The 12073-nt window shown below is 45.4% G+C and overlaps 1 protein-coding gene and 1 non-coding gene across 2 annotated transcripts; one reads left to right on the forward strand and one right to left on the reverse strand.

Annotated features, from left to right (window-relative positions):
• Nucleotides 1-1485: 1485 nt before the first annotated feature.
• On the forward strand, nt 1486-5302 carry GPR83 (G protein-coupled receptor 83). Its single transcript, XM_009977530.2, has 4 exons — nt 1486-1872; nt 2606-2731; nt 3766-3899; nt 4678-5302. Exons 1-4 carry the CDS (start codon nt 1486-1488, stop codon nt 5300-5302), a joined length of 1272 nt encoding a protein of 423 aa, XP_009975832.1.
• Nucleotides 5303-8499: 3197 nt separating this feature from the next.
• Nucleotides 8500-8581, reverse strand: TRNAL-AAG (transfer RNA leucine (anticodon AAG)). The gene has a single exon. It is a non-coding gene; the product is annotated as a tRNA-Leu (tRNA).
• Between the last annotated feature and the right edge of the window lie 3492 nt (nt 8582-12073).

The following is a 12073-nucleotide window of genomic DNA, read 5'->3' on the forward strand; positions in this document are numbered from 1 at the left end:
ACATCAGATCAGGGGGCATCCTCGCTGGCCAAGTGTTTCTGAACTGGACTTGGATTTCTTTCTCTTCTCTGAATGATCACAGGTGACTGTCACCTTGGCAGCTCCAGCAGGCTCACTGGAAAGCTCCCTCTGAGACAGGCAAGCTGCCGAAGGAGCTCAGTTTGGACAATTTTGTGGAAGAAATTGATGCTGGCAACTGTTTGTGGAGGAGTGTTGTGGGATGGCCATGCTGCTTGTCTGGCTGTGTTCAACTCCCAAGCAGTGGTGAGGAGAAAGCAGCTGAGTGATTCTCTGGGGGAGTCACAGCATCTTCTGGAAGTGTTATTTTCACCAGTGAGTGACCAGCTTGTAATATAAGCTTTTCAGGTAACGGTCCTTTAATTGATGGTTAAATAAAGCCTTTTCTGTACAAAACCTGCTCTGGCCCGGGTTATTGGACACCACCCAATCAGATGTGTCCCCAGCAGAGGACCAACATCTTACACGTGCGCTCATGGAGGGGCATGTCTTTCTGTGCTGTGTAGGATTTGTGACTCTTGGTCTCCTGCTACTAATCTAAAATTCCCTAGTGTGTTTTTTTTGTGGGAAAGGCACAGGGAACGTGCACACTGCCATCTCCCCAGTGCTTGGGTCCAGTGTACAGGTGCTTGTTGCTGTGGATGCTGAACTCATTGGGCTGGGACATCCCTTCCCGTCCTCTCTCCCATATAATCACCTCTTTGTAACTACCTCTGTATTTCTACAATCAATCTATTTTTTTTTTTCTAGAAAGCACAGGTTCACGTCAGACTTTTTATTCTCTTGGCCAAGAGGAGATCCTTACCAAGGTAAAGCTTAAGTATTTCTCTGTCTTTCTGAGGGATAAAAGGTCTTTGGAAAAATACTGTAAGTGCAGTAAGCTGGCTTGTTACTCACAGTTCATCTGTTATTCCCCTATTCTATGCTAGTTAGTAGGTGTCATGCTGTGAAATAGGCTGAAACTTGCCTACAAGACCTTTAAAACTGAACTTAAATTTGAATTGTGTCCTGGAAGAGAGCAGAGCTGCCACACACGCTGCTGGTTTGTCAACAGCACAGAATTCACATGTGGGCTGCTGCTAGAAAAAAAAGGATGCTGATGACTGGAGAGATTGATTCACCTTCTCATGGATGTGCTTATCTCGGAGCAGCGCCCAGGGGAGCGTGACAGCATGGAAAAGCAGCACGTCAGAGCAGAAATAATGTCATGCAGCCCAATGGCTGCGGAAGATCCCGGTTCGGAGCTTGCGTCGGGGTATAAAGCTGGCTGAAGGAGCAAAAGTAGGGGTGAGCGGAGCGGGAGAGACGCAGGCTGCTGGAGGCAGGAGCGTCCGCCCGCTCCCGCTGCCTGCACGCCGTGGTTGTGGCCCCGGGTGTGGGGAGGACGGCTCTCCTGGCACACGGCGGGAGCTCTGCTCTCTCGCAAATGAGCTGTTTCCAAATCAGAGGTGCAGAGCGGCGTCAGAGATGTTGTCCTGTTTTGTCTTGCTCTCCCTCCCCGACTTGGTTAATGCCTTTGTGACCTCAGGAAAGTTGCCTCTCAACGGGAGTCTGGAGGAGCCTTTTAAAATCCTGAACATCTCGGGTTTCTTTTCCTGGGATAACAGCAGCCTGGCCGACTGGCAGAGCTTTGTGGGCAGGAGCCGGTACGGAGCGGAGTCGCAGAGCGTCACGGTGAAAGCCCTGCTCGTTGCGGCGTACTCCTTCATCATCATCTTCTCCCTCTTCGGCAACGTCCTGGTCTGTCATGTTGTCGTCAAGACCAAGCGGATGTACTCGGCCACCAGCTTGTTCATCGTGAACCTGGCTGTAGCTGACATCATGATCACGCTCCTCAACACGCCTTTTACACTGGTAAGACTGGGGCAGAGGTGCCATAAAGGCATCGCAGTTACTTTGGTGACCTTTTCTTCTTTATGTTGCTATAGGCAGTGCATGAATGTCCTGCAGGTACTGTCCAGTCCAAATTACAGCGACTGGAGTTATCTTTGGAAAACTCCACATCTTTTTCTTCACTAATTCCAGTTATCTAATTGAAAATCTGAAATTACTCATTTGTTAAAAGTGGCCCTGATAGTACTTGAACAATAATAACCTCACAGTGAGTACTTTGTGCTTTGTAATATTCTGATCTTTTTTTCCCTTCTCTGAAGTATTTCTGAGGTAATAGTATGAACCTCTTGAAAAAGAGATTAATGCTTACTGTCGTTTTACAAGCTGTGTTGAAAAGCTGTAGTTTGCTTTGAAGTAAGATGAGGTGTACAGGTCAGCCCTAACCTGTAAGGAGGGCTTAAAAGGGAAAAATGAATGGGTTGCCTCAATAGTTAGACTGCCGAAGGGCTCACTGTGAATAAAGCAGAACAAACATCTCTGGTCCTGCTCTGCTGTGTTGCTGGGCCACTGAGCAGCACTAACCTGCCTCTTCAGGGTTCAGAAGCCAGAAAATTATACAATTCTACAAAGGACCTGCTATTTAAAAAATATCTTTTACATAGCATAAGGAATTATGAGCCAGAGGTGTCTCAAATATCTATAAGCATGTGGTGGTGGTGGAGGGTGCACAAAACTAATGGTATTCTGGTTTTAGGCTCGTTTTGTGAACAGTACCTGGATATTCGGGAAGGGGATGTGCCATGTCAGTAGGTTTGCACAGTACTGCTCCCTCCATGTCTCTGCCTTGACCCTCACAGCCATTGCCGTGGACAGGCACCAGGTGAGAGCTCTCTGAAGCAGGCAGCCAGAAAGCTTGGGAGTGCGTAATTAAAACAAGAAAGGATGATCCCATGTCCTTTCCTTCTCAGCTCCCAGCTTAATGTTAGGTGCATGAGGAGCTGACAGGGTACGAGAGCAGTTCTTGCTGACAGATGGAAAAGAACAGTTTCAAGCCTACAGCAAGGTGGGAGATGGGAGATGTCCATCACCTTGTGACCTCTTCCAACTGGGGAATGGGAGCTTTTCTGCGATGGGTAATCCAGTAGCTCTCAAATGACGAGAAAGTCCAAGATTCTGATAGGAATTCATGTGGATGACCCTCCACTGGGGTGATGTGTCTGCCCCATGGAGGAACAGCATCATGATGCAGGGATACCCCGCTTATCTTCCACAGCTCTGTCTCCCGTTGCTCTGGGATGTCTCACCCCTTGTTACCCCGAATACTGGAGAGCTGACGGTACCATACTGATGTTTGTCACAAGCAGAGCTGTGGCTTGCTGTTGATCAGGGTATCAAAACAGGGGACAGTCAGGCATTATCAGTTTGGAGTCACCCAACAACCATGCAAAACCGACCAGTACAGTTGACATTTTCTGCTAGAAAGCTTCTGAGTTTCTGGAAAAGTCACTGGCTGTCAGGAGCATTGTCAGGGACGTCTAGTTAAATCACAAACCCATGGTTCTTTGGGTCACCAAAACTGAAGAGTCTGAGACTATTTTCTCCTTTTTTCTTTTCTTTTCTTTTTGATATTAAGTAAATTGAACCTGGAAATGAACCTGTGTGCAAGAGCAGCTGGTACCCAGTTCTCTCCTTCTAGATGCAAATACTGAAATGAGAGGGTGGGACTGGGATCTGACTTTATCTGTTCCCATGGTGGAAAAATTCAGGCTTTCACGTACAGCTTACAGTCAATGGGAGCTGGGTGAAGACAGCTAAATTTCCACTTGATTTAAGGCTGGAAGTTTATATGAAATAATAATAAAATTGTTTCCTGAAATGGCATAAGCCTGAATGTTGGTGGTTTATTTTGCACAGGTTATAATGCACCCTCTGAAACCTCGCTTATCTACTGCAAAAGGTGTTATCTACATCTCTGTAATCTGGATCATGGCAACTTGTTTCTCCCTACCACATGCTATCTACCAAAAGCTCTTTACCTTTGAATACAGGTAAGGATGTGCTTTGCTTTCCTCCACAGTCTCCCTGGAGGCCAAACTCTCAGTGGCCGTACTTTCACATCTTCTACTGAAAGCCCAGAACTTATGTTGAGGTCAGCCAAATATGGATCTAGTCTTTAATTTTAATCAAATTCCTTTTGCAATGGATTATATTCTCTTCTTTTTTCTATTTTTAATTATTTTATCTTTATTCTATCATGCTGATCACATGAAATAGGCTAAGAAGCTAGAGGATATGACCAGGACCCCTCTATTTCTATATGCGAGTATTTTATATGATATACCAATATCTCACCTGTGTGGGCAGATCAGGAATGGGGAAAAAACTGACAGCCCTGGCATAGTGACGAAATCTTTCTCAGCTGTTTGTTCCATAAAATGCTATTATGAGCCTTGATATTTGGAAAGTTCTTTAATGAGAGAGAGGTCCTTAATATATGCAGAGACTGTGTTTCTGTTTGCCAAAGGACAAAGAACAAAACCCTGCTTCTTTGCAGCTGGAAATTTTGTAACTGATGAAATTCATAAAATTATCACAAGGTCACGAAAGCCCATGAGAAATTATCACCAAATCACTCACAGGCTGCTCCGTGGCTCAAATCCTTGGACAGCAGAGCTCCACTTAACTGTGATGTGTATAAATGAAGGGTCTACCTCCAGGTTTTATAGCAGGAGCTCTCTCCCTCCTACCCCCTTGTTTCTGATGTACTTCTCCCGTGGTGTCCAGCCATGTGCTCTCTTACTTCCTGTCCTGTATCTCCATTTGCAGTGAGGAGGTTACCCGGTGCCTGTGCCTGCCGGATTTCCCCGAGCCTGCTGACCTCTTTTGGAAGTATCTCGACTTAACAACCTTCATTTTACTCTATGTCCTGCCCCTTCTGATCATCTCTGCTGCCTACGTGACAGTGGCCAAGAAACTCTGGCTGCGCAATGTCATCGGGGACGTCACTACTGAGCAGTACTTTGCCCTTCGCAAAAAAAATAAGAAGACCATAAAGATGCTGATGCTTGTTGTCATCCTCTTTGCAGTCTGCTGGTTTCCCTTAAATTGCTATGTCGTCCTCCTTTCCAGCCAGACCATCCACACCAACAATGCCTTGTACTTCGCCTTTCACTGGTTCGCAATGAGCAGCACCTGCTACAACCCCTTCATCTACTGCTGGCTCAATGACAGCTTCCGATCAGAACTGAAGGCTTTGCTCAACGTGTGCAGAAAACCTCCCGGACCTGCAGAACAGAGGCTTCCCTCCACGGTCCCATCCTACCGACTGGCTTGGCTGGAAAACGGCAACTTCAAGAGGTTGCAGGTCTCCCATGTCCTTCCATCAGCCTCCAACATCCAGTCAGGAAAGACAGACATCTCTGCAGTTGAGCCAATAGTAGCTGTGAGCTAAACGGTGGCCCTGGGAAATCTATAAGGACCGCACATAGATTTGTCTATAGCTAAAATGGTGGGACAGTGTGGAGCTCTGGCTTACGTAGGGACTGTGCAACTATGCGTGATAAACTCAAGGAGGAGGTTCTACAGGAGATAGCATGAAAAAGCTGGATGTTTGATGCAGGCTGATGGTGGCGTGGAGTCTCTAAAGGGAAGAAAGCAAACTCTTCCCAGGAAGGAACTCTGTCAAGTTCACTTTGGATCGGCTTGCAGGCAGGATTCTCTGCATGTATGTCGCTGATAACTGCATGGCTAAGCCTTTTACCACTGGGGCTGCGTGTGTGTTTTGCTGGTATTTAGGCACTAAAACAACAATCTAATCACATCAGGCCTCCGTCCTCCTCCTCTAAGTGTCTTAGTAGCAACATGGAAATGGTTGAGATGTAGACCTTTAGGTTGCTGTCTTAGATCTAGTGCAACTGGGTCGGAGGGCATCCCTTCTGAAATGGGGCCCAACAGGTCAAGATCTGTTGAGAATGAATGAACAGATATATTTCACAAATCAGTTTTTTTTTGTGGAAACACCCTTAGAGATGTGGAGGGTAAAATAGACGTTAATAGAGCAGACTTTTACATCACAGGCACTTTTTCTAAGGTAGAGTTGAAGAAAATGGATGCCTATTCTTTGCGTAAGTAGATGGCAAACACCAACCTTTTAGCTCAGCATCTGTGGCCAGTACTAAATCACACAGAATTTTTCTCTCCTAAGACAAAGTCATGAATATTCAGAAAGCTTTTCTTCAAATAGAGAACTAAAGCCCAAAAAGCTACTTTGGAGAATGTTGGACATGCCATCCACAGTTGGAGAACAGGTAATTAAACACTACTCTGAGTTTGGACTATGACCTTTGATCAGAGCATCTTTGCATTATTGTCAAGTGGCAGCTAAATGATCGCACAGTTTGACTTAATTTGCCTTTGGATGTTGCTCTATTATCCTGTAAAGCACCTGGGTACTTCTCAGATCAGACATTTGGGACATTTCATCTCAACTAAGATGTTAGCTCTCTGAAATCAGTTCATAAATCAACTGCTTTAAGAGAACAGATGACATCTGTGATAGCACATAATGAAAGTGGATAATTTCTCTGCAAGACATCCACTGGTGACTGCGCAATTTTGGTGCATTTAAAGACAAGTGAGATGTGTCCTTCTTGGGGCGGCTAAGAAAATTGATGTGACTGCAGCTGTCTGGAGTAGTTTGAAGAGCACAATGTTCTTAGCAGAAGAAAATCTGATTTTGAATAATGAAAAAAACGGACGTTCCAAAAACTGTACCTTGTATTGCACAGGAAAGCAATAACTCTCCCTGTGCTGTGGAAATTAGCTTGACTGTCACACCAAAGTGCCCCGTTCCACATTCAGCTTGCAGCATCCAGCAGTGAAGGCAAAAAAATCTTCTTTTTATAAATGACTATAAATGGAGGAAAAAAAAGAGAGAAACTGTTTTTCCCAATGTCTTGTAATAAGCTTACATTTCTGAAATAATTTTAAGCCTTGTGCAGGTCTTTCACACCTGACTATTTCAAGAGACTGAAATGCCAGTCACTCCTTGCAGCCAGCCTGTCCTTTCACAAGGTGTTACCAGTCTCTCACTTTGAGTCCAATGCTATTTTACTACCCTTTGTGAAGGCCTCATGAGTCAAAGTACCTCGTGTCACTGATATGCAGAATCAAACCCTTCCTCGTGCCTGCTTTGACCCCTTAAGCCAAGTCCCATTTCCTCCCTTAACATTTGCAACATGTCAGCCCTGAAGTAGTCAGGTAGTTGGACTAGATAATCATTGTAGATCCCTTCCAACTGAAATATTCTGTTCTATTCTATTCTGTTCTATTCTATTCTATTCTATTCTATTCTATTCTATTCTATTCTATTCTACTTTTCTAGTCTACTCTACTCTACTCTACTTGAGATCCCAAATGTGAAGAGCCCATGAACCACGCTCCCCAGTCCAGTGACAGCAGATCACAACTCTTTACCAGCAAATAAACCTCTGGAAATGCTGAGTACCTAAAAATCTAATACTATGCACTTAAAAGAGGAAAGCAGTGATGGAGTATTTTTAGAACTGCAGTAACCTTGCCCATACTCTGAACTGCTTAAATCAGACACATTCCCTGATTTCAGTTGTGCACGGTCTGACCTATATGTTCAGTATAAGAATCATAGAATGGTTTAGGTTGGAAGGGACCTCAAAGATCATCTAGTTCCAACCCCCACTGCCATGGGCAGGGAAACTCTCCACTACACCGGGTTGCCCAAAGCCTCATCCAACCTGGCCTTGAACACTTCCAGGGATGGGGCATCTACAACTTCTCTGGGCAACCTGTTCCAGTGCCTCACCACCCTCTGAGTGAAAAATTTCTTCCTTATATCCAATTTAAATCTCCCCTCTTTCAGTTTGAATCCATTGCCCCTTGTCCTATCACTACACGCCCTTGTAAAAAGTCCCCCTCCAGCTTTCCTGTAGGGCCCCTTTAAGTACTGGAAAGCTGCAATAAGATCACCCTGGAGTCTTCTCTTCTCCAGGCTGAACAGCCCCAACTCTCTCAGCCTGTCTTCACAGGAGACATGCTCCAGCCCTCGGATCATCTTCGTGGCCCTCCTCTGGACTCGCTCCAGCAGCTCCATGTCCTTCTTGTGTTGGGGACTCAAGAGCTGAATGCAGTATTCCAGGTGGGGGTCTCATGAGAGCAGAGTGGAGGGGCAGAATCACCTCCCTCGACCTGCTGGCCACACTTCTTTGGATGCAGCCTAGGATACGGTTGGCTTTCTGGGCTGCAAAAATAAACAAACCCAGTGCCCTCAGCTGCTCCTTATAAGACATTCCTTCCAGCCCTTTCACCATTGGCATTCAAAGACCTTCCCATCCTTTTTAAATTGTGAGGCCCAGAACTGCACAGCACACAAGCACTGAATGCAACAGGATAATCACCTCTTTGGACCAACTGGTTATACTGTGTATGATGCACCGCAGCATGGGGTTTGCCCTCGTGGCTGTACGGGCACACTGCTGACACACTGTGTCTGCTGCTGTCCCAACAGCACTCCCAGATCCCTCTCTGCGGGATTTTCTGATTTTCCCTTTCAACAGCACTCCTCTCCTAATTTATACTTGTGCCAAATGTTACTCCTGTCTTGGAAAACATTCCTGGCAGCGGTGGGATTCGAACCCACGCCTCCGAAGAGACTGGAGCCTTAATCCAGCGCCTTAGACCGCTCGGCCACACTACCCTGAGCAAGTTTGTATTCACAGGCCAAAGCATGTGGGAGAAGCAGGAACCTCATCCCATTTCTGCTCTACAAGAGAGAGTTTGGGTAGTGTTGGAAAACCCTTTTCATGAAAGTTTAAGAAGTCAGCCCATCCCTTCCAAAGTTCCTTCAGTGGACATTATCGTTTCATTTTTCCCTTTGCTGCTTCCTTCCCTGTAGTTATGCAGTTCCAATTTAATTTCGGAGTCCCTCATAACCCCTTGTAATCATCCTTATCACTTTTTAAGTATTTAAACAGTATTTAAGTTAAAAATTTTACGTATTTCTCCCAGATACTAAAATATTTCCCCCAGATACTAAAATATTTCTCCAGGAGAGGAAAAACGTGTGCATGCACACATGGGAAAGGGATAAAGCAACAAATTAGATGCTACATTGGGTTCTCCCAGCCAAAAGAAAATGGTCTGTGTTTACGTGTGGTTTCTAGCAGCGAGTGTTCACTCACTGGTAGCAAAGAGGAGGGAGAAGAGTGGTGAGGAGGAAGCTGAGAGGGGAGGGAGCGTGTGATGGCAGCAGGGGGAAGAAGAGACTCAGAGACAGGACACAAGGAAAGGGGATGGAGTGAGGAAAGAAGATAAAGGGAGCCAATGCCAGCTTCTTCCCACCTTAATTTCGTTACAGGTTTTGTAACATTGAATAAAACCGTTTTGAAGGCTACATGTCTGTTGTTTTGTATTCATTAATAAAAATCTTTCTTTACTTGGATTTCGGGAAGGGCTTCGCTCAGCTTAAGCTAGGAAAGAGCAAAAGAGCTTCCCTGCCTGGGGTAAAAGGAGGAGATTGAGAGGAAATCAAGAGACCCTTCCCAAAAGCATCCTTTCTTCACTCAGGGAAGCAAATTGTCAGAGCTATGGTTGGGTTTACCTATAGAGTCACCTGGCTTTAGAAATGGAAAATGTTGTCTACTTTTCTTTTTTTTTAAAAAAGTCTGCCCTTAGAGAAAAAAAAGAGGGTAATGGGAGGCCTTATTGCTCTCTACAACTACCTGAAAGGAGGTTGTAGCAAGGCAGGTGTTGGTCTCTTCTCCTAAGTAACAATCAATCGGACAAGAGAAATGGCCTCAAGTTGTGCCAGGGGAGGTTTAGATTGGATATTAGGAAAAAATTCTTCACCGAAAGGGTTATCAAACATTGGAACAGGCTACCCAGGGAAGTGATTGAGTCACCATCCCTGGAGGCATTTAAAAAGACTAGATGTGGTGCTTAGGGACATGGTTTAGCGGTGAACTTGGCAGTGCTGGGTTAACGGTCGGACTCAATGATCTTCAAGATGTCTTCCAGCCTAAAAGATTGTATGATTCTATAAACGTAATGTTTCAAATCTTCTTATAGTATCCAGTATTTTGCAGGATTCTCTGTCTGTTTGGTCGTAAATGATCTGAGAGAGGAAGTCTGCCTGGAAATCTACTTTGGAAAGTTAGATTTTGCTAGTAGCTTGACCTTCTGCTCTGATCCTTCAAAGTATCTCCACTCCTGTGCACGGCCACATGCTACTTGTGGCTTCTGCCAGACCAACACTATGGTGGCTCTGCCTTGTCAGCATCATCTGCTGTCTGGGGAGAGCTGAGTGAGCATGGGATGGGTGACTCTCCTCAGGAAGCTAAAGCAAGGCATTTTCAAAGTATGATTTTGCTGTTGTCAAACTCATCAAAGAGGAGAGGGAAAAATCTTCTTTGGCATTTTGGATTCACCTTCTTATGCTTTAAGGCTTTATTTTTTTCTGTCGCATCTTTTCTTTTTTTCTTCTTTTTCGTGAGTCTGTAGCTTAACCGACTCAAGCACAAATTCTTACTTCAATTGTGATTATTCTGTTTGTTGTCTGATGACGACTCAGTTGAGTTAGATGTCTAGAGTTTCTCTCTTGCCCACAAATCACTGCTTTCTGAGAGTTTTTAGAGTTTTGCCTGAATGGTGTCTTTGATTTCTGATACTCATCATCATCAAACACATGCAGGAGTTTACACTCTGCACATCCTCCAGGCATGAGACTGATCAAATGCCGAAGGGACTAAAACTTTGGGGCAAAAAGCCTCTCAGTTTCCCTGCCAGAGAAGGACATGCTGCCAAGACAGCACTTGCAGCAGCTGTCAATCCGTCATTCTGAGGACTCCTGGGAAATCACTATGACTGGTGTATGGACCTTGGTCCTACTGGCCGTGCTGGGTGTACTGGGAGCTCTGTCTGAGGGAGCTTTCGATGTGAGAGAGGCTGCGGGTTAATGGTCGATTGGAGCTGACGGCCGGACTGGTGGCAGAGGTGAGCCTCAGGGGATGCTCTGCCTGCCCAACACTTTAATACAGCCCTGCCAAGACAGAACCATTTGGGCTGAGCTGCATTGTACATCAGAGGTCCTTTATTCCACTTTCAGTGAATGCGGTGACGCTGTTTTCAAGCACGTACATATGTTATGGTGGATCCTGCAGCTAGATCCTTGTATTCAGCTTTCTCTGGGACCAAGGGCTCACGGTCTGAACTCTGGAAGATGTTCTTTCTGAAGATGAAGGTAACATCTTAAGATTCACCAGCTTTGGGTGCAGCTATCATCCTTCAAACACCTACATACGTAGAACCTTGCTATAACTCCAGTAGACAAAATCCTCAAATGCCCAGTCACATGCTCTGGGTGGGTTTGAGCAGGGCTCCTGCAGTTCCAGCTCTGGATCCCGCACCCCTGTGCTGAGTGGAAGACCTTTCTCCTCCAGGCTCTGCCCAATCCTGGTTCTGGGCACAGAGAGAGTGTGAGAAGTGCTGAAGCTGTTTGATTTAATTACAGAGAATAGGAAAGGTGGACCTGGTGAAAAGAAAAGAAGAGGCAGATTGGACAGTGAGCCTTAGCAGCCTGTCCAGGAGCAAACTAGTGTCCAGTGGGCAGCAGAGGTACAAGTTTTAGAGAGAATAGGGCAGAAGGGGGCAAGAGAAGGGCACAGTTAAAGCACTAGAAATGGTGCCCTTGAAAACTGTACATAATACATTGTGCTACAATGTACTTAATGTGGTACAGGGCAATTTCTGATGAGCATTTCCAAATAAGCTTTTTTTAACTTTCTTCATATCTGATTTGGGATTCTGGAGAAACATTTTGCATTCACCGGTGCTGCTGAAATCAGCGGGGGTTGTGCTCTGCACACACAAAGTGCAGTATGATGCAAACTATTGCAAAACATCAGGTCCTGGGAACTTCAAATTGGGCATCCAGGCTTCACGAGTGTTTTTCCATTCTACTGCAGCTCTGTTACAGACCAGGGGAGTTCTTTTAAAATGTGAATACAGCCATTGGTGCGTAATCTCTATTCAGATGCCACCTTGGTGAATGTGAAGGGGTGGTCTGCGTGGTGATAAAATGAGATACATGTACATGGTGGAGATTATCTTCTTTTATTTCCCCTTTTGTGTGTGTTTGCCTGCTGCAGCTGGACTTTTTCCTACCTTTTGAATTTTGGTCTTGTGTGGTGCT

Source organism: Tauraco erythrolophus, chromosome 1, assembly GCF_009769465.1.
Source record: "Tauraco erythrolophus isolate bTauEry1 chromosome 1, bTauEry1.pri, whole genome shotgun sequence".
Classification (NCBI taxonomy): Eukaryota; Metazoa; Chordata; class Aves; order Musophagiformes; family Musophagidae; genus Tauraco; species Tauraco erythrolophus.

Bases quoted from the DNA above. Each gene is read 5' to 3' on its own strand.
- GPR83 (XM_009977530.2), top strand. From the start codon at position 1,486: ATGTTGTCCTGTTTTGTCTTGCTCTCCCTCCCCGACTTGGTTAATGCC. The intron at 1,873-2,605 runs GTAAGACTGGGG...TTCTGGTTTTAG, and splicing joins TCAACACGCCTTTTACACTG to GCTCGTTTTGTGAACAGTAC. The intron at 3,900-4,677 runs GTAAGGATGTGC...CTCCATTTGCAG, and splicing joins CTCTTTACCTTTGAATACAG to TGAGGAGGTTACCCGGTGCC.